General features: G+C 42.1%; 2 protein-coding genes and 1 pseudogene across 3 annotated transcripts; 2 read left to right on the top strand and 1 right to left on the bottom strand.

Moving 5' to 3' along the window:
* Positions 1-983: 983 nt before the first annotated feature.
* Positions 984-18,686, bottom strand: NFS1 (NFS1 cysteine desulfurase). The gene is made up of 13 exons (XM_004687236.2): positions 18,521-18,686; positions 17,832-17,938; positions 17,094-17,210; positions 16,481-16,564; positions 13,084-13,236; positions 11,331-11,424; positions 10,325-10,459; positions 7,101-7,258; positions 6,585-6,690; positions 5,715-5,796; positions 4,769-4,852; positions 4,310-4,399; positions 984-2,371 (listed from the first exon to the last, which is right to left on the bottom strand). Exons 1-13 carry the CDS (start codon positions 18,615-18,617, stop codon positions 2,308-2,310), a joined length of 1,371 nt encoding a protein of 456 aa, XP_004687293.1. The 5' UTR covers positions 18,618-18,686; the 3' UTR covers positions 984-2,307.
* Positions 5,803-6,572, top strand: LOC105853963 (annotated as a pseudogene).
* On the top strand, positions 18,658-20,233 carry ROMO1 (reactive oxygen species modulator 1). Of its 2 annotated transcripts, none has more exons than XM_004687238.2 (3): positions 18,658-18,782; positions 18,964-19,094; positions 20,045-20,233. In XM_004687238.2, exons 2-3 carry the CDS (start codon positions 18,964-18,966, stop codon positions 20,151-20,153), a joined length of 240 nt encoding a protein of 79 aa, XP_004687295.1. In that variant the 5' UTR covers positions 18,658-18,782; the 3' UTR covers positions 20,154-20,233. The 2 variants fall into 2 exon arrangements, with proteins under 2 accessions (XP_004687295.1, XP_004687296.1); XM_004687239.2 differs by having other exon boundaries at positions 18,688-18,777.
* The last annotated feature ends 777 nt before the right edge of the window (positions 20,234-21,010 follow it).

The following is a 21,010-nucleotide window of genomic DNA, read 5'->3' as shown; positions in this document are numbered from 1 at the left end:
TGAGAGTTAAAATTAGAGAAAATTCGGGCCCTCCCTGGTGCACAGCACTAAGAAGCTAAAGCCACTTCAGCCTGAGTTTGATCCCCGCCCTGGAGGTGACCCACATGATGTGGTAGACCTCTCCTCATCCATCCACTTCTCTCCTCAGCAGTATACTTCCTCAGTCCACCTGTTCTGCTCTGGTGAATCCTCTTACTGTCCCTGCACCACTGGCTTGTACCCCAGTTTTATATGCATAAGTAATCGTTTTAAAAAATTAGAAAAAGTTCAACAGTGGATGCACGCAATGGGTTAGGACACAGCACTGCAAGCTAGCCAGAGTCGCTTTAGTGCAAGTTTGATCCCGGGCTGCAGAGGTGATCCACATGGTGCAACAGACCTCTCCTGTCTTGCCCACAGCTCCCCTCAGCTGTGTACTTCATCAATCCGCCTGTTCTGCTCCCTGCTCTGTCTCTGGTGAATCCTCTCACTGCCCCTGCACCTCTGGCCTATATACCAGTTCTGTATGCATAAATAATAAATCTTTTAGAAAAATATTTAATTTCATCTCCTCTTGTTTTCCCCTGAATTCATCATACTTTACCCTAGTGACTATCAAGTTTTGTTTTTATTTTTAAGATTTATTTTTATTTAGGCATACCAGAACTGGGGTGTAGGCCTGCGGTGCCAGGGGTGGGGAAGTGAGATAGTGAGCAATAGAAAAGGTAGATCTACTGAAATATACTGCTTAGGGAAGCAGAGTTGGAGGCAGAGAAGAGGTCTGCTGTGCCATGTGTGCTAGCTCCCTGGCAGGAATCAAACTCATGTCAGCATGGCAGGTGATAGCTGTCAAGTATTTTTTTTTTTTAAAGTTTATTTTTACATCATTTTGTACATTTTTTTTTTCATCTCAATTGTAATCCCCACGGGTTTCCCATCACCAAATCACCCCTGTGCCACCACCATAGTCCCGTGCATTTCCCTCCCTTCCCCCCCCCCCCCGTCAAGTATTTTTTTATCATCATCTACATATTACTAATCTGGTTCAAACATTCAAATATATTATCAAAGTAAATTGCCTTAAATAGCTGTGCTGTACTTTATTTTTTTCTTCCCCCCAACGCCCTTTGTGTGTGTGTGTGTCCTGGCAACTACCCAGCTATGGCTTCAGATACAAATGGGAAAATTCTTCTCTGCATTCGCCTTCTATTGGTGTTTCAAAATAATGGTATTCTTTCACATGTCAGGTCCACTGCTCTTTGCTATTCCTTCTCATCCCTTACCAATCCCTATCTCTTTCCATTCCTGGAAATCATATTTTGCTTAAGTAATGCCTCTCAAAAACACTTTCCCAGTACTCCCAGTGTAATAGGGGCTCCTCTTGCATTTCCTCTGATCATTCTCTTTTTTTAGTATTTATCACAATACTTAATAGTTACGTTTTATTTTCTATTTCTTCATTAAATGAAAGTTCAGTGAGGTCAGAAGCCGTTTGATACTGCTAACCAGTGTATCTCCCCCAAAATCTAGAATAATGTCAGGCTCTTGAAAGGCACTAAAATAACTGGTAAATGAAGAGTTATGCAAATAGACTGAAACATCTATGTAAACCAAGTGAAGTAGTAGGTAGCCTGTTTCACAAGTCCCAATTGCATCTGGGAATTTTCCCTGAGCCTCTCATAAAGTCAGTGTAAGCAGAGAAAGAGGATTTTATTCTTCTAATCTACAAATTAATTTTTAAAAGAAACATAATTTATTAGAACAATGAATATAGTCATATAGATATTAATAGCTGTTAGGTCAAAAAAAAGGACATAAAGAACATAAAAGATGCAAGCCTTCTGAGAAATGTGCTGTTTGGTCTGTAATTAATATGAAGAGGTGTCTTTTGGAACCAAAAAAAGATTAAATTATAGTTGATCATGCTTGATCCTGAAGAAGTCAGTTTCACTGAGCAGCAGTAAGGGACAACTCAAATGTTCATGTAGAGCACTGGGGTCCCTGAACATAGACCCTTTTCCCAATTCCTTTGGTTCTCCCCACCAAGGATAAAGCAACATCGTAACAAATGTCCAAATGTCTCAAGATGAGAACATCTATGTACTGTAAGACCAGACAAAGACTCCTGGAGAAAAATGGTAAGCATTTCCCAATGAGTCAGAGGAAAGATAATTTTGTATTTCTGTGTTGGAGATGGGTTGATGCTGAAGTCAACTGGAGTACAGCAATTTTGGTCTTAACATGGAGTAGCCATTGGTTTAAAAATGTGTTCAGCTATGCATGGGTCAGCAGGAGGGGCCAGGCCAGCACAAAGTCAAGAGTTTCATTCTAGTGCTGGGTCCACTTGATGCTCTTGAGGTCAATACCATCTTGCACCATCTCCCAGAGAGGGCTGCCAAAGACAAAAAGTACTAGATGAGTAAGGGCTTAGACAGGAAGCAGTCAACATTGGCTGCTAGGTCCTGAATCGTGACTTGCCTTCATCTGTTTATGTCACTCCTCCATCTACTTTTCCTAACAAAACCAAATACCAATGGTTACCAAGCCTTTCCCAGCTATTTCTAAGTCTACCTCAACTCTGGCCTCTCCCTATCTGCTAACTAATAGTAAGATCTAGGTCCTCAGGCTCAGTTTTAATGGGGACAACTCAATGAACATCAGATGTGGAAAATTCATGAAACTTTCATCTTACTTATGAGAGGCTATGGACACAGTATCACTAGGGGGAACCAAGACCCTTAAAATCTATGTAAACAGCAAGTTTCAGCCTCTCTACTAGCTCCCATACTTTTCAGTATGTCTGAGTTTGGTCCTAGTTCTCAATTAGGGTATGTAGTTAGTGTCCTTACCCCATTTCTGCCAGTTTCATCTCCCCAGAATTAGTGCTTCCAACATCCCTGACTCCAATACAAAAGGCGCTCTGGGATCTTAGTCCTGAACATCCCAACTCATAGAACTGCAGTTGAAAAGTCTGTGCTAAACTCTGATCTCCTTCAGTTTAGTTGCATACAAAACAAATTTCCCAGACCAGATATGACTTGAGTGTTATGACTATGGCATTCTGTAGTCTGAATTGCAAGAGTTAATTTTTTCTACCCAATTTAATCTGTTCTCAGTTTACGCTCTTCTTTACACTATCCATTCCCAACATACTTTTTAGTTATTACATATTAAATGGTTCCTTAGTCATCTCTTTTCTGTACCTTCTCTTTAGGGAAAGTCACTTAACTCAAAGAGTACAGAGTACGAGAAAGTCAAGTCAATGCAGGAATCCTTTGACTAAGACTACACAACTATAGATATTTGAATAATACAAGGCACAGAGAAGGAAAACCCAGAACCCAGTAAGGCCCAGAAGAGCTCACCAAGGGAAGCAGAGAACTTGCTTACTCTCACCAACAGACCTCACAAGAATCTTGAGTAAAATGAAACCAGGACAGAGCTAAACTCTGAACAAAATCCACACCCCTCCATGTATCCTGGAGGAAGTTGTTATCTGTAACTGCTAGGAGAACTTTAGTGATAACTGGCTGGGAAAGGATTTCTTGACCTTTTATCTATAAGTTACCCTTATGAAAAAAAACTTGGGGCTTTTAATCTTTACATAATCTGAGAGTCTGATGAAAACTATGGACATCATTCAAGGAAAATGTACAATGGTACAACATTTAGCATGTAATTTCAGAACTATTATCTACCTCCTGCAATTCAGCCACAAAATCAAAATTAAGAATCTGTCTTAAAGAGTGTTTCTAAATTTAGTTCATAAATTACCAACTCTGCATTTATAGTGATGCAATGACCACTTTAAAACTACTACTAATAATGAAGAGAAACATTCTGAATGTATATACCCTTTAGTTTCTAAAAATATTTATTCACACATTCTGAAAACACAACCTAGGATATCCATTATGTTGTTTTACAGAACCTCTAAGTTCTAAAATTCAAACTGGTTTCTGAAAATATGAAAATATAACCTAAGGACAAGAGAGTAGGAACACTGCAATTTCCCCCAAGGGTTCGCTGGTATAAAAGTGCATACCTCGGGCCCTCCCTGGTGGCGCAGCGGGTTAAAGCACAGCACTGAGAATCTAAAGCCGCTTCCGCATGAGTTTGATTCCCGCCTGTCCCGGAGGTGACCACATGGCGTGGCAGACCTCTCCTGGCCCGCCCGCTGCTCCCCTCAGCAGTGTACTTCGTCGATCTGCCTGTTCTGTTCCCCACTCTGTCTTTGGTGAAGCCTCTCACCGCCCCTGAGCCTCTGGCCTGTACCCCAGTTCTGTATGCACAATAAATAAATCTTAAAAAAAAAAAAAAAAGTGCATACCTCATTTCTCGAAGACGTTTCACATGCTGAATACACTTTTCTGCTGTGTAGTCCACTTCTTCCTCTGTAGTGAAACGGCCGATGCCAAACCTGAAAAAGGCACAGAACAGCTCTCCATCACAGCTTTGGAGCCACAATAAATTGAGAAATACTCAGTGAGGATCTGCTCCATAAGGAATATAAAGAGAACAGGGTCCTTCCTTACTAGCTCAGTTTCTCTGAACATGGTCTGTAGATCATTCAAATTAGAATCAACTTGCTCCTCTAGCAGAGTCCAGTGAACTAGAATCTCTAAGTGTGGGACTCAGAATCTTCATCTTTCACAAACTCCCCATGTGAGAACCAGTGAAGTCTGAAAACTGCTGCTCTAGAAATTTTCATGAAGAAGCAAGAAGAAAGCTAGGAGATGAAAAATGTAAGAGACTGTCTCTGATAAAAGGTGCATCTCAAATGACTGACCTAATAGAAGAATGAGCTAAATCCTCATCCGTGCCAATTGCTCGAAGAACATAAGAAGGCTCCAGGGAGGCAGAGGTACAGGCACTGTAAAAAAAGATATGTAGCTTTGCTTAGTTCATCATCAACATCTGTGCTTAGCCACAAACTCCCATCCTTTTGGCCATGGTGAATACCATAGAGAAAAGGGAGATCTTCTAATATGTCAGAACCAAAGGGGCCCAATGTAGCCTGCACTTTCTGGTATGTGAACCACTGTGGAAGATAACCTCCTTGAGCAAGGATACTGGCAAAACACGATAGAGAATGACAGAGGTGGTGCTCACAACAAGAGGCAGCAGAGGACCATGTACTCACTCCCCTACAATCCAGTCTGCACAGTTTAAAAGGCAACTAACCCCTGGTGGCCTTTGGAGCATCCTTTGATTCCAGAAGTCTGTTAGAAAAATGTTAGAATAATACTAGAATAGACACAGGCATTGCCTGGGTCCACAAAAGGCACAAATTCAGCCCAAGGAAGCCTTCCTAGGGTGGCAAACCTTAGTCTGTGCCCAAACAACTAAAAAACAGGGGCTTACAAAAAATTTTTTACATTTAACCAAGAACTTTTGTGCTTGTCATTACTAGGAAGTTTAATAATCTGTTATGGCACTTAGAAACCTACCTTATCCAGAACAACCATATACCAGAGACATTTTGTGGGGGTAGAGTGGGGAATGGGATCAAAAATGGGGGGGGGGGCTGGGGAGGGGAAGTGCACGGGATTATGGTGATGGCACACTGGTGACTTAGTGATGGGAAACCCGCGGGGATTACAATTGAGATGGGGGAAAAAAAATGTACAAAATGATGTAAAAATAAACTGTTATAAAATTAAAAAAAATATTTGAAGCCTTCTAGGCTTCAAGACTTTCTCTGCAAAAAGAGAAATCTACCTTATCCAACTCACCTCCCTGAGGATAAGGCGACATCCTTGAGAGCCATCAGCAGACTCTCCCCTTCCACATATGCAAAGGAGAGATTGATACATCCTGGAAGAAAACAGTGCTACAAACTTTTAGAACAGAACAGTGGTTACCAGAAGGAAAGAGTGGGGCAGGAATGGGTAGGAGAAGCTGATTGGTAGTTGTGAAAGATGAATGGACATTTGATAGTGGCTGTAGTGAGAAACATCAACTTGGAACCTACACAGCGTTTTAAACTAATGTTACCTCAATAAAAAAGAAGAAGAGCAAACTTTTGGCAGAACTGTGGTGTCAGGTGGTGACCAAGTCACATAATGTTACTAGTTTGCTTAGTTTGCTTGTCTGTCCATGTCAAGTGGATAGTAGGGAAGGTGACTGGGACAGCAATATAAAAACTACTAAAGTGAGTGTTACCAGACTTGTTCTGGATCTCTATAAGTATTTTAATAAACAGAAAACCTACTTTGTTCATTATGCTCTACAGTGGGGCAGCTGGGGACATTGTGTTTCTCAAGGGCTTACCTCCTCCATGCACAAAGACTGTGAAACATGAACTGGCTGAGATTATTTTAAGGTGGGACAAGTCATAGATCCATTAACTGGAAAATTGTGAGCAGACACTACCTACCTGAAGAATATGAGTTAGTTTGAAAACCACCCAACTAGCCAAAAATCTGAAAGAACTTGCTATCTCTTCAACACAGTGAAGGTGGGTTAGAACAAACCAAAGGTGAAGATTCATAAGTTTGCTTTATGGAAAAATAAATTTTAAATTTTACACACATAAGAATAGCAGCACTGTGAGAAGAGTCTCAGGCTCTTCCAGCATGGGGATAGAAAAGGCATATCCATACCTGGGTAATGGTGCTCAGGGTCACCATTCATCACCACATCTGGAAGACTCTTCATTATCTTCTGTGTAAGCTGTTTTGCTAACTTTGAGATCCGCTTGTGGTCATACTGAGAAGGCAAGGCAGGACTAAGCATACTAACCATTAACAGTAAGAAATACACAGAAGACCTTCTGTACCCTGAAGTGACTGAACATAGGCCCACCTATTGTCTTGAGTTATTCTTGGGGACCACTATATTCCCAGCATTGAGCACAATATTTGATATGCACAGGTGCTCATGTGCTAGACATAAGTTCAATAAGTTCAGAAACAAATAAGCTAGTAGCTACTGAAATGGCTTGGATTTGGGGGCCATGACACTTCCCTCAGAATTAGATGTCAGCAGCAATGAGACAACAAAACTTTACTTAAATCTTCCCTACTGGCAGACATCTGATTCAATAATGCCAAAAGCCTCTAAATAGCAGACCCAGCATAGGGGAAAGAAGTTGTAGGAGAGAAATGCATCCCTCATACCTCCATCTCTTGCTGTGCCACCTCACATGCAGCCCCCAGGCCCACCACCAAAGGTGTGGGTACTGTCCCAGACCGCATACCCCGCTCCTGCCCCCCTCCACTCTGTAGGGCCTCCACACGCACACGGGGCCGGCGGCGAATGTAGATGGCACCAACCCCTGGGGAAAAATTTTATTACAAAAAAGAAAAATGTATATAAATCAAAATGTCACTTTCCACAGTGCTCAAAATATTCTTTCAACTTTCTGTAAGCTTGAAAAAAAAAAGAAAAAAAGTTGGTAGCCCCCCTGGTGGCATAGAGGTAAAAGATACAGTGTTATCAAGCAATTGCTCACCACTGCAGCATGAATTTGGTCCCAGGCCAACCAGGGAGCTGACCCACGTGGCACAGCAGACCTCTCCTGGCCCGCCCACTGATCCCCTTACCAGTGTATTTCAGTAGATCTGCCTGTTCTGCCTATTTACTCTCTCTGATGAATCCTCTCACCTCCGCCACCTCTGGCCTACACCCCACTTCTTGTATGCATAAATAAATCTATATGTATATTTTTAAAGATTTATTTATTTATGCATACAGAACTGGGATACAGGCCAGAGGTGCAGGGGAGGTGAGAGGCTTCCCCGGAGACAGACTGGGGAGCAGAAAAGGCTGACTGATGAAGTACAATGCTGAGGGGAGCAGCGGGCGGGTGAGGGGAGGTCTGCTACGCCATGTGGGTTGCCTCTGGGGCTGGGGACTGAACTCATACTGAAGTGGCTTTAGCTTCTTAGTGCTGCATTTACCTGCTGCGCCTCCAGGGAGGGTCCAATAAATATATCTTTAAAGAAAGAAAGCTAGAGGATAAGAAGAAATATCAGTAAAAAACACGGTATTTATCAAAATTATTTATCAGGAAGGTAAATTCCAGGAGTAATCACCAAATGGCTTATTGGAAGCCATCTGAAATCAAATTATGTCATATGAAATAAAGCTATAATGCATTATTTAAAAGAGAAAAAATAATGGAAACAACTTAGATATTCAACATCAAGGGAGTGGGCAAATAAATTGCCATATATTCATACAATGAAATACAAAGCAGTTGCATAAAGAGAGAAGTATTTCATTTCTGTACTGTCCCTACAATCAAACAATGCTAGAAAACTAGTGAAATCTGAATAGTCCAAACTTTAGTTATTTTTAAAAATATCTATATTTATTTATGCATAAAGGACTGGGGTACAAGCTAGAGGACTAGGGGGTGACAGGATTCACCAGAGACATAAAGGAGAGCAGAACAGGCAGACCTACTGAAATTCACTGCTGAGAGGAGCAGTGGGCAGGACAGGAGAGGTCTGCCACACCATGTGGGCCACCTCCCTGGTCAGGGATCAAATTAATGCTGCAGTGGCTGTGCTTTTAATCTGTTGCACCACCAGGGAGGGCCCTGTACTTTAGTTTTATTTTTTGTTTTTCTTATAGGTCTCATTTATTTATGCATACAGAACTGAGATACAGGGGTGGTGAAAGGGTTCACCAGAGAGAGTGGGGAGCAGAACAGACAGTCTGATGAAGTACAATGCTAAGGGGAGCAGCGGGTGAGACAGGAGAAGTCTGCCCCACCATGTGGGTCACTTCCCTGGTCAGGGATCAAACTTGTGCTGAAGAGGCTGTAGCTTCACAGGGCTGTGCCTTAACCCGTTGCACCAGGGAGGGCCCTATATTTATTTATTTTAATTCAATAGGTAAAAAAAAATAAGATACAGATCAATAGTATAGTTAAGCTATTATTTGGTTTATAAAAAAACAAAACACCTAAGCAGAGGAGAAGAAATGTATGCACACAAGTGTATAGAATAATTCTATTACAGAACAATACTCAAGAAACTGCCTCTCCAGAGGGGAACTATATGTCTGGAAGTCAGAGGTGAAAAGACTTTCCATCATGTACTTTTTTGTAGTTTCTGAATTATGAAGCATGTGAATATATTATCTTTTCTAAACAGAATCAAACAAACAAATAATGAGTAAATTCTCAGGAAAAAAGGGAAAAGAACAGAATGAAAGCAAAACATTTGCATAATCTCCTAGGGATAAAAATAAATATTATGTGTAGGAACAAATATTAAGAGATGTGAAATCCCTTAGAATTGTCCTTTAAGCTAAGGTAAGACACAGGGAATGAAAGACTCAATGAAATGTTACGTGGAGTTCTTCCTGGTGGCATAATGGATTAAAGTGCAGCACCTATGAAGCTATTTGCAACCACTGCAGCACGAGTTCAATACCTGGCCAGGAAGCTGACCCACAAGGTGTAGCAGAGCTCTCCTGAACTGCTTGCTGCTCCCCTCAGCAGTGTATTTCAGTGGATCTGCCTGTCTCCTCCCCATTCTGTCTCTGGTGAATCTTCTCACCACCCATGTACCTCTGGCCTATACCCCAGTTCTGTATACATAATAAATCTTAAAATAAAAAAAAGAAATGTTGCTTGGCATATCATATTGGGGCAAATAAGACAGCTGAATTTACCTGGCCAATTTTTTTAAAGATTTATTTATTTATGCATACCAGACCTGGAGTACAGGCTAGAGGTGTTAGGGATGGAAGCGAAAGGCAGGGGAGGGGGGAGGGGAAGGTGATGAGAGGATTCACCAGAAACAGAACAGGAGGAATGACTAAAATACACTGCTGAGGGGAGCAGCGGGTGAGACAGGAGAGGTCTGCTGTGCTGTCTGGCTGTATATTGAGTAGCTGCCTGGCTGTATATTGAATTCACACTGCTGCATATATCTTCACAATGCTGTGCCTCAACCCCTTGAGCCACCAGGGAGGCCCCTATCTAGCTAAATTTGATGTGATAAAACACCTTGTTCCTCAACCAAATTAACATTTATATGCTTTTTTTTTTCCTCATTTTTTTTCCCTTTTTTTTATTAAAAAGTTTATTTTTACATCATTTTGCACATTTTTTTTCATCTCAATTGTAATCCCCACGGGTTCATTTATATGCTTTTTTAGGATTTTCTAAGGAGATAAGGGAAGAATAGTCTTCTATATAGTAACTGCTAGGTTTATAATTATACAAGTGTTTTAAGTTAGTATTAACTAGTATTTGCATTCTGCAAGGTACTCTTAATGTACAACTTCCTCTTAATGTAATGGTAGTCCCGAGTGAGTCCCAGGAATTTTGTCAAAGGGTTTGCTGGAAGGTATAGAGAAGGAGCTCAAGGAGGGTATATAATACCTTTGGGACCATAGAGTTTGTGACCACTGATACTCATGAGATCAATTTTCATGTCATTGACATCAAGTGGGATTTTTCCAACAGCCTGGGCTGCATCAGTATGGAAATATACCTTTCTGGAACTGCAAATCCGTCCTGAGAAAACAACAGAAGGGAAGAACCATAGCACAATGTTGGAAAGCAGCTTGAAATGGTTCACAATGTACCATGAATTCTAAGGCAAAACTGCACCTGATATCAATCAGCCTCTAACCATATAGTAAATCACTTCTTTTCCTTCCTCTTCCTCATCCCCCCCAATTCACATCCCTGCCCTCTCCGCACTTGCTTCCTGGACTAGAAAAAGAACAAAAAGCACCAAATCAAAACACCTCTAGTATTTTCTCTCTCTCGCTCTTTTTCCTGAAAAAAGGCACCATTTCCTACCTCTCTATTTTAAAGATAAAGAAAACTGAGGTATATAGGTAAGGTCGCCTGTTTAGTTTAGGGTGGATAGTGCCAGGGCAAGGAAATCATATTCATTCCACCCCAGTGCCCTGGTTTCCTACCAGAAGTGCCCTTGAAATTCTGATGCATAAGACTTTTTCTACTTCATTAATACTGGCCTTTCAATAATATATCAGGTTAGGATATGGTTTAGATCTTTTTTGATTAAAAAAAGCAAAGATTAACAGATCTATTTGCTAATGTGCCCTAGAAGTCACAGGGTGAATTTCTCGCTCTAAGTGAACATAATAAACAGATGTGTAAGTGAGAAGAAGAAAAAAGGGAGAAATGTAGAGGTTTCTTTGTTTTCCTTTCAGCACAAACTGCAGTAAAATGAAACAGGAATACAGGATGACTACAAATACTGGCTATATCACTTACAATGTATCATAGAAGAAGGAACTGAAGCCTCTTTCCCTTTATTTCTTTACTGCACTTTACAAAGTGTTACAATTTCCAGTAAACTCTTGCTCCTCAGAAGGATCTCAGTGGTGACTAAACATTCACCTATGACACTCACCTATTTCCGCAATGGGCTGCTTCACACCAATTTCATTGTTCACAGTCATGACTGAGACCAAGCTGGTATCTGGCTGGATGGCAGCCTCAAGTTCCTAACAATATCATGAGTAGAGAGATTATACAGTACCCAAAAACATTCAGAATACAGGCAAGGTTAGTTTTGAAAAGGGGCCTTTTGGGCCCTCCCTGGTGGGGCAATGGGTTCAAGTGCAGCACTATGAAGTAGCCACAAGCCGCAGCCACTTCAGCACAAGTTCCATCCCTGGCCAGGGAGGTGACCCAAGTGGTGTGGCAGACCTCTCCTGTCTTACCCGCTGCTCCCCTTAGCACTGCACTTTGTCAATCCGCCTGTTCTGCTCCCCATTTTATCTCTGGTGAATCATCTAACTGTCTCTGCACCTCTTATTTGTATCCCAGTTCTGTTTGCATAAATAAATCTTTAAGTAAAAAGAAAAGAGGCTTTCTCCACACACTTAGAATGAATTAATATGACAACACAAAATGCTGGCAAGGATGAAAAAAATTGCATTATGTATACACACAGAATACAAAATGACACAGCCATACGGCACAAGAGTTTGGCATTTTCTGTTTCTTCTAATTCACACACACAAAAATCTACGCATAAATGCTCATCTAGATGTAGTTTTATACATAATCGTCAAAACCTAGAAACAAACCAGATGTGAAAGTTTAATCTATGGCGCTTCCATAACATGGATTATTATTCAGTGATAACTACTGAGGTAAGCAAAATTTAAATAACTCACTTAGGCTGAATGAGAAATGAAGATCAAATTTATGATTGAAAAAATATATATGAAGCATCACTAAGGTGATAAAAATGTATTTGAATGTGATGGTACATGCACAAAATTGTTAATCAACCTACCTGTTATATTATAGTCAACCTACCTATATGTTTTCCCTGATACTGACTGAATGTCAATTTTCAATGTCATGTTTCTCCCAGCTTCCTATTTGCTTTCTTCATATCATTAACTCACTTCACAATTATGAACTTCTTATGTTTGTTTACAACTTCCTTCGCTAGAAAATAAGGTCCCTTAAGGTAAGAACCAAGCACATCTTACTCATCCCTTTATTCCCAGTGCCTGGGACTATGGCACAGCAAAAATTACACAGTGAAAGGAAGACATAGAAATAAAAATATAGAAAATATGCACTCCTACTGTTCAAAAAACCTAGTTTAATGGAGAACAGAAATAAAAATCACTAACTGAGAATAAAAGAGATTAAAGGGTCAGGACACTGTCTAAAAATTGCATCTTCCGAATTATCATGGGATGGTAGTACCCAACATTTGGTGGACTGATGCTTGGATTCAGTACCCAGGATGGATAAATAAAGAATACGAACCCAAAAGGAAAATACTCTGAAAAATACAACACTTCCTTCTTAGGGAGATGAGAGACACCAGTATCAATGCAGGGCAAGAAAAGGACAGAGCTTTGCCAAGGCAAGTGTGAGTTCCTAGCATCCTTCGTGCATACTCAATGGTTGTCATACATACCAGGAAGCACTGACAAGCTGAGAAACGGCTGTCAGAGAAAAAGACTGGTATAACTCAAGGGGAACACATAATTGGTTTCTCAGCCTATTTCTCTGAATAAGCCCCACCCTTACCATTAGATCTAATCCTTCAAGCTTAAACTAAGATTAAGGGGTAGGTTAACATGCTGAAGCCAAGCTCTGACTATTTTGCTCTTCCTGCCAAGAGTCACTCATACCTCCAGGTCGATGATTCCACTCTTCTTCACTGGGAGGTAGGTGACCCGAAAGCCCTCAGCTTCCAGTGAACGGCAGGAATCCAACACACATTTGTGTTCAGTCTGTGTAGTGACCAAGTGTTTTTTCCTCGACCTATAAAACCTGGCCACCCCCTAGAAATTGGTGGTGGTAGGGAGGAGAATATACTCAGAGAGATGGCAATGACATCAATCCCATTTGTAAAGGCCAAGTGGCCAAGGACAGTATGCTGGTGTCAGTATCAATTCTCTGACACCAAGTGGATGTCCCACAATTCAATTTAATTTTGACATTAACTCCCCAGAGTTAGTGGAAATCCCATAGACTAGTTTTTTAAGACTTAACCCTACTTCCTATACCAACAACAAGGCCTATGTGTCATAAACCACTCATTAGTAGTTCTGCAAATTCAGGGCTTCTCACAGACCTCTAAGGTTCCATGATTCACCAAAACAATTCCTAGAACTCACTGAAAGTGCTGTATTTACTGTTATAACTTTATTAGAAAGCATTTAACTCAGGAATAGCCAAAAAGAAGAGATACATATGGTGGCCTGGGGCAGAAAAGAGCACAGAGCTTCCATGTCCTCTCCTCATAGAATCTAGGCAATCACTTTCCCAGGACAATCACAAGTTCACGAACTTAAAAACCTCCCCAAGCTTTGCAGTCAAGAGTTTTTATATTTCGTTATTTAGATACATGTCTGCACTCAATTTCCAGAACCCTTTCTGTCCCCAGAATGAAGTAAGTCAGAAGGCCCTCCCTGGTGGCACAACAGGTTAAAGCGCAGCACTATGAAGCAATCCACAGCCATTGCAGCATGAGTTCGATCCCCTGCCAGGGGGATGACCCCATGACACAGCAGACCTTTCCTGACCCAGCCGCTGCTCCCCTCAGCAGTATATTTCAGTCAGTGTGCCTGCCCTGTTCTGTGCTCTGCCTCTGGTGAATCCTCTCAACATTGCTGCACCACTGGCCTGTATCCCAGTTCTTGTATGTGTAAATAAATAAATGTAAATAAGTAAATAAATAAAAATTTAAAGACATAACTCCACTGAGAACCTCAGCTTTGCAGCTGGGTTCTCAATCAGCTGCAGGAGCTCATGATGGTTGGATGGCCATGGAGGCTGCCTCCTTTGAGTGACTCAGAGATAGAGAGCATTTCACTTGTCCATTAGTGTGAAATTTTGTGTTCTTCACAAAGACTGAGGCAAGCAAGTGGTATGAGAGATCTTAACCTCTTGATGTGTGGTGGTTTTTATATATTTTGAGAATAAAAATCACATAAAAGAATTTAAAGAGGGCCCTTCCTGGTGGCATAACAGATTAAAGAGCAGCACTACAAAGCTCTCTGAATCCACTGCAGCACTAGTTCGATTCCTGGCCAAGGAAGTGACCTATATGGCGTGGCAGATCTCTCTTGACCCGCCCACTGCTCCTCTCAGCATTATATTTCAGTACCATCTGCCCATTCTGCTCCCTGCTCTGTCTCTGGTGAATCCTCTCACTGCCTCCAAGCCCCGCACCTCTGGCCTATATCCCAGTTCTTGTATGCATAAATAAATAAATATTTTTTAAAAATTAAATATGCAACCCTGTCCTCTCTGATATCCAAAGCTTATGACAGATTACTACTATATAAGCAGACTAATTAAGTAAAAGAACATGGAAATAAAAGCATTTAAGAACCGACTTAATACCCTTTTATCCTAAAAGGATTTCTATCAATAATATATAATAAAAAGTCAGGAGTGGTGAGAACAAGAGTTTAAAATTTAGTTACTACTGTTTACAAACAATGCAATTTAAATGATATGTTCCTTCCCTTGTCCCCTCTCCTATAGCAATTACCCACAGGTGTAGAATCTTCTGAAAGCAGACAGACTATCCACACAGGAGACTAGAGGACATTGACATAATCATTCTGGAATTCTAGGTTTGATATTTGTAGACTTTCAAAACAAACATTTTCAAAGTTTTGTAAATGCTCTGCAGCCCAGAAATAATCCCTATTTTATTTTTTAAAGGTGCATTTGTTTATGCTTACACAATCTGGGATGCCATCCAGAGATGTGTAGGGGGGTATTTACCAAAGACAGAGTAGGAAATAGAACAGGCTTAACTACTGAAATACACTGCTGAGGGAGCAGCAGGGCAGGAGAGGTCTGCTGTGCCCTGTGGGTCACGCCCCTGGCAGGAAACTAAACTTGCGCTGCAGTGGCTGCCTATAGCTTCATAGTGCTCAGTCATAAGCTCCTGTGCCACCAAGAAGGACCCTTATTCTTATTTTAGAGTAACTTCTATCATAGTTAAGTTTTCTCTGCAATGCTAATAAAAGAAAATTTCCTGCAAACAGAATCAGGAAAAATGTTGATAATTGGAGCCCATCCGAGACTTCTGACATGTAGGTCAGGGTCAGAGAAATCAACACTGGTTGCAAAGTTGAGAGACAACACTGAGAGGTGGTGAAGCCAGATTTGCAAATATAGCATCCCACAATATATCAGAACTTGGCATTAACACAAGTGATTCTGACAATCAAGCCCAATTAAAGGTGGTCACATCCTATAAAACATGAACATGACTACTGAGAACAAAATTTTACTTTCACCAGCATCAAACATCTATATGTCCCGAGAACAGAGTGAAAGATCCAAGATTAGGTGATTAAGTCTATAAGTGCCTGCACAGGGCTGTACCATACATACAGAATTTCAAAATGGAGACATTTAAAGAAATACAAGGAACTTGTAGCAAGAGATCAGAAAGAAAAAGGAAGGCTGAGAGGGCAGCCTTGAAATCACATACAGCAAATCCTGAATAACATTTTCTTCAATGTTATTTCATGATAATATTGAAGATGATGTTATTAAAAAAAAAAAAAGGACTCAGCCTGCCCATCCTTGAGAAAAAATGACAATAATCAAGAATCTGATTTCATTAAATATTATTTTATTTGAAAGCTGTAGTCTCCAAGAACCTATCAATGTTAAATGAGTGAAGCTGTTAACAAGCAGAAATTTATACCCAATTACAAATATATTCAGCATAACTAGATTAAAAAGATAGGAAAAAGGATGAGTGACCATTATCTACTCTCTGAAGTAGCTGCAGTCTATCAAACCAAGTGGTTATAACCCAAAAGTTACCTCCTTTCCTATCCAACTACCTTACTAAATTCAGTTCAGTAGGATCAAAGGCTTAAGACAGAGTAGATTGCAAAGGGCTCAAAAAAGCAAAAATTAGTGTGTGTGTCTTCTCTTCATACACACTAAGGTGGAAAAAAGTGGGAAATACATATATGATCCCAAATGACAGAGGGACACCAACTCCCAAGTCAGGGAAGCCCAGATATGCCTCTAGCTCTCTTCTCTTACCTTAATTGCTATGTTGTTGGATTCGGTAGCACCACTAGTGAAAATAATTTCACGAGGGTCAGCTCCTATCAGAGATGCTACTTGCTGCAAGTCAAGAAAAAGAGGTAAGTTACATGAGCTTTCTGGGCAGGAATGTGGCTGCAGGCACAGCTGGAACAGAGCTCTAGAGCAAGAAGAGTGCCACTGTATTCTATCAACTGGCCCAAAAGAAGCTCTGTACCTACTAGAGTCAGACAAGGAATAGATTCATTTACATTATAAATTGCAGGCTCTTTTTAAGTGCAATACAAATAATAGTTACTGGTGATTTTTAAAAAATTTCTAGTGAGCTCTTAATATGTACCAATAATGTGAATAAGCACATAACCAGTATTCTCACTCAATAAATCCTAGAGAGTATGAACTACTACAATCTCCACTTTAATGTGAAGAAACTGAATTTTAGAGAAATCAGACAGTTTTTCAAAGGTCACTGAGTGAAGGAAATGAGAAAATTAATCAAATACCTACAGGCAGACTCCAAATCCTGCTCACACCTACCAAAAGGAAATACCTGCCATTGTCCAATGCATGAATCTCTCATTTCAGAATCTCCTTACCTTTCTATACTAACCTGTCGAGCACGTTCCATCGCTGCTTCACTCTCCCAGCCATAAGCATGTGTCCTGGAGTGTGGGTTCCCATAGCAGTTGACTAGATAAGGGAGCATGGCATCAAGCACCCGGGGGTCCTGACCACAAAAGACCAGTCAGACTACAATTACCTTAGACCCCACTCCCTATCCTCATAACAGCCCATTCTGCCTCAGCAAACTCCCAGTCGTTCAATCACTGCCTAGATTAGGCTTCACTCTTTCAGGTATTAACCAAATATCAGTCTGACTATTTCTACTCCCAACCCATCTTTAGTAGAGTTGCTCTAGCATCTCCTTCAGCAATCTATTAACACTCTTTCTATTCCTCCTAGGCAACGTGATCTATGGTGGATAGAGGACAAGACAGTTCACATATTGGTGAAAACTTACATTAATATTTAAGTGCTTATTATGCACCAGGTTCTAAGGACTACCTTTTTAAATCCACATGATACTTCAGTAAGTCCATATAGTTACTAAATACAGTTTAGCTACTTTCAGAGTCCATCTGTCTATAATGCTGCAATGAAGTGATCTGACCAACGTCAATGGCAGAGTCACTTCTAGTGCACTCTAACATATAATGACTGACTCCTGGCTTACTGCTTCCCCAGCACTGAGGACTCAGTGGGTCTCGCTAACACTAGGATCCAGCCCTTCTGTGCAGTGTCACTTCTACAATATAACTGCTATAAAAAGCACTGGGGCGATCCTTACCAGAGGAGTTGTAGCTTGCACATCCATATACAGAGGTCGCAGCACTGGCTCCTCCGGAGCAGTGGCTGTATCTGAGGGAGCAGCAGACTGTGGAGCATGGTCTACAACTGACAAAAAAAATGGAACAGGGTGGCCAGGTGAGAGAGGATGCAACTGTGGATATAGGTAGCAAAAAGTAAAAGGTGGACACAGATGAAGTTAATTTAGGGGACGCTGGGGTGGCATCCTAATGGAAAAGTAATCAAAGCCTCCAGAACTTGAGCAAACGAGTAAAAGGAGGCAAGGGAGAGTTCCTGAAGGGGGATGTTGATTGAATCGATAATCGATAATCAAGTTGTGATACTAGGAGTGCGGGGGCTGTAAAAGGGCAAGGCCAACCGAAAGGAATGTGGGGACAGACTAAGCAAGGTCTCCTTCAAGGGTTACAGGAGGCGTGACTGGCATTCTTTAGAAGATCTGAAGGCCAAGCCTCAAGGCTCAGTGGGTCGGCGGGACAGGATTTGAGAAAGGGGGCGCGGCGACGTCCACAAGGGGGCTTGAGGGGTGGAGTCAAGAGGAAAGGTCGGAGGGTCGGAGGAGGAAGCGGAAGAGGGGAGGGAGCCTCCGGGATACTCAGAGGCGCCGACTCGCCAAGGCGAGGGAGGTCGGCATCTCCTGAGAGGGCGGCGGCGAGCGGGCCGGGAGCGTACCGCGCAGGCGCAGCCCCCGAGTGGGCGCCGCGGATCTCAGCCCGGGAGCGGCGGGTACGGCCGCTGCCGCCCGCCTCCAAGCAGCTCGCAATAGCATGCTCCCGGCGGCAGCTTTCCCTGCCAGAAACGGTGGTTCTTGACCCCAGTCTGCCGGAAGTGCTACCCCGTGCTCCGGAAACGGTTCTGCGGGACGCGAACGCGCTCCGCCTTGCGTACCGCGTGAGACGTAGAGCTGAGCGACCGAGGCCGCGAGCGAGGTGAGGTAGGGGCGCCTCTGCGCCGGGACCCGAACGCGAACTGGGTGATGGAATCGTGCTCGGGTTTATTTACCTTCCAGGGTTTCCCCGAGCCCTTGGGCTCGCTCCCCACCCCGCCTTCTCCTGCCTCCGCCCGACTCGGGCTGGCGGCGAGGTCCCTTCTTCCCTAACCCTCGCACCCTACAGATGCCTGTGGCCGTGGGTCCCTACGGACAGTCCCAACCAAGCTGCTTCGACCGCGTGAAGATGGGCTTTGTGATGGGTTGCGCCGTGGGCATGGCAGCCGGGGCGCTGTTCGGCACCTTTTCCTGTCTAAGGTGAGGGGCGCGGGCGGTACCCTTGGGGCGGGACTACCGGACCTTCTCGCCCCGCTCCTTTGGGCCTGCAGCCTGAATAGAGCCTTTTGTCCAGTTCCCTCGCCATCCACTAATGATCCGCGCTGGTTTCCTAACCACTTACTACTGCGTAGGACAGTTTGGATGCCCAGTAGTTGATAATCTGAGCTGTGACTCAAACTGCTCTCTGGCCTTTCCTCACCCTGTTAACCTTAGGCTAGTTGGAGCCTGGGTTTTCTCAGGTGTAGAATGAGGTAATGCCTACCTTAAGAGTTTTACGGATCAAGTCAGAGCACACTTGGCACAGAATCCCGCACTTACTAAGTGCGTAATAAATGGCTATTACTATTGTCGCTGCTGGTTTTTCTACTTGCGTGTAGTGCAACAGATTTGTTGAGCAATATACTGTAATGGGACAAATGAAGTTGCCTCTACACCCTCGACGTCATTTTGATATGCAGTAGAGTACATTTTTCTAGGTTTCAAACTACCATTTACTCAGCACTTATTGTCAAGCACTGTACTAAACACCATTCATACTTGTGATCACAGTAATCCCATGACCATTATGAGCCCCATTTTCACTTGGCAAAGACTGTAATTGCTTTGTTTTAACATTAGGGAACCACCTAAGAGGACAAAGGTCTTTATGCAATCATATATACCCTGGAGATAAAACAAGCAACAAAACTGTTTTCTCAGTACACATATTTTGTCTTACAAAATCTGAAATCAAATGATAGAACAGTCAAGAATCTCACTAGAGACCTAAGAGCCTTTACCTTGTCATTATCCACCCCAGGTGGGAACATCTGATGTCCTAGATTTCAGGAGTGCTTGATTCATCATTGGAAACACACATAGGAAAGGGGGTAGTTAATACTCTTCCTTTTATGTTTCCTATTGGCCCCATCTTGGTTTCCTCCTCTTAGGATCGGAATGCGGGGTCGGGAGCTGATGGGCGGCATCGGGAAAACCATGATGCAGAGTGGCGGCACCTTTGGCACATTCATGGCCATCGGGATGGGCATCCGATGTTAATCAGGGCAGTTGCTGCCTACTACATCTAACCTCTCCCATAGCCCCAGCCCATATTCAATAAAACAAATCTTTGAATAGTCGAGTGTTAGAGGCATTTTTTTCCCCCTATGTTCTCTACCTATTTATCCAGTTTGGTTAGATTTTGCAGGTGGGCTGATCAGCGTTTCATAAAATCTGTTAATCCAAAGTAAAATAAGGACTGGAACTTTTTAATTCATTATTCAGCTGTTGATACTGTTATCACCATTGTGAGAGGTAAAATGAGGTCAAGTCTATACATTCTTTAAACGTAAGGACTAACAAAGCTAAGTCCTATTTCCAGTGTTGATTGTTGACCCAAAAAATTGTCCTGCATGGCTTTTTGCTGCATTCATTAGGGTAAAAGATACAGTTAGACTGAAAACGTGGCTTCCCAATCTCAGTTGCCAAACCAGATGAATTAAGTAGCCATCCAAGAGGATGTAAACTGTCCCCATAAATATTCTAGGCTTGAAGTAGTTTCTTGGGAACAAGTGCTCCTTAATCCAAAAAACTAAGAAAATGGCAATAATGTTATAACAAATTGGAGTATGGGGGTGGGGGAACATCATAGTCCACAGGTACACCCTTGCTCAGTGTCTGAACTTTGAATTTTTTCCTTCAGATTAAAAAAGTAACTGTAGATGTAACATCCATTTAAATAATAAGGAAATTGCCTCCAAATTAAAGGTTATCTTGCTATCTGAAAAAATCTTAAAAAATTTTCTACCCCAAATTAACTGGTCAAGAAATCAGTACTGGAAGATAATCAAGGGAAACATGACCACCCTAAGATTCAGAAATTATAAGGAGCTAAGCCATGTGGTGCAAAAGACCTC

Source organism: Condylura cristata, unplaced genomic scaffold, assembly GCF_000260355.1.
Source record: "Condylura cristata isolate star-nosed mole 26May11 unplaced genomic scaffold, ConCri1.0 scaffold00022, whole genome shotgun sequence".
NCBI classification, from domain to species: domain Eukaryota; kingdom Metazoa; phylum Chordata; class Mammalia; order Eulipotyphla; family Talpidae; genus Condylura; species Condylura cristata.
The sequence above is the reverse complement of the archived record's forward strand: the minus strand, read 5'-3'. Positions and strand labels throughout refer to the sequence as shown.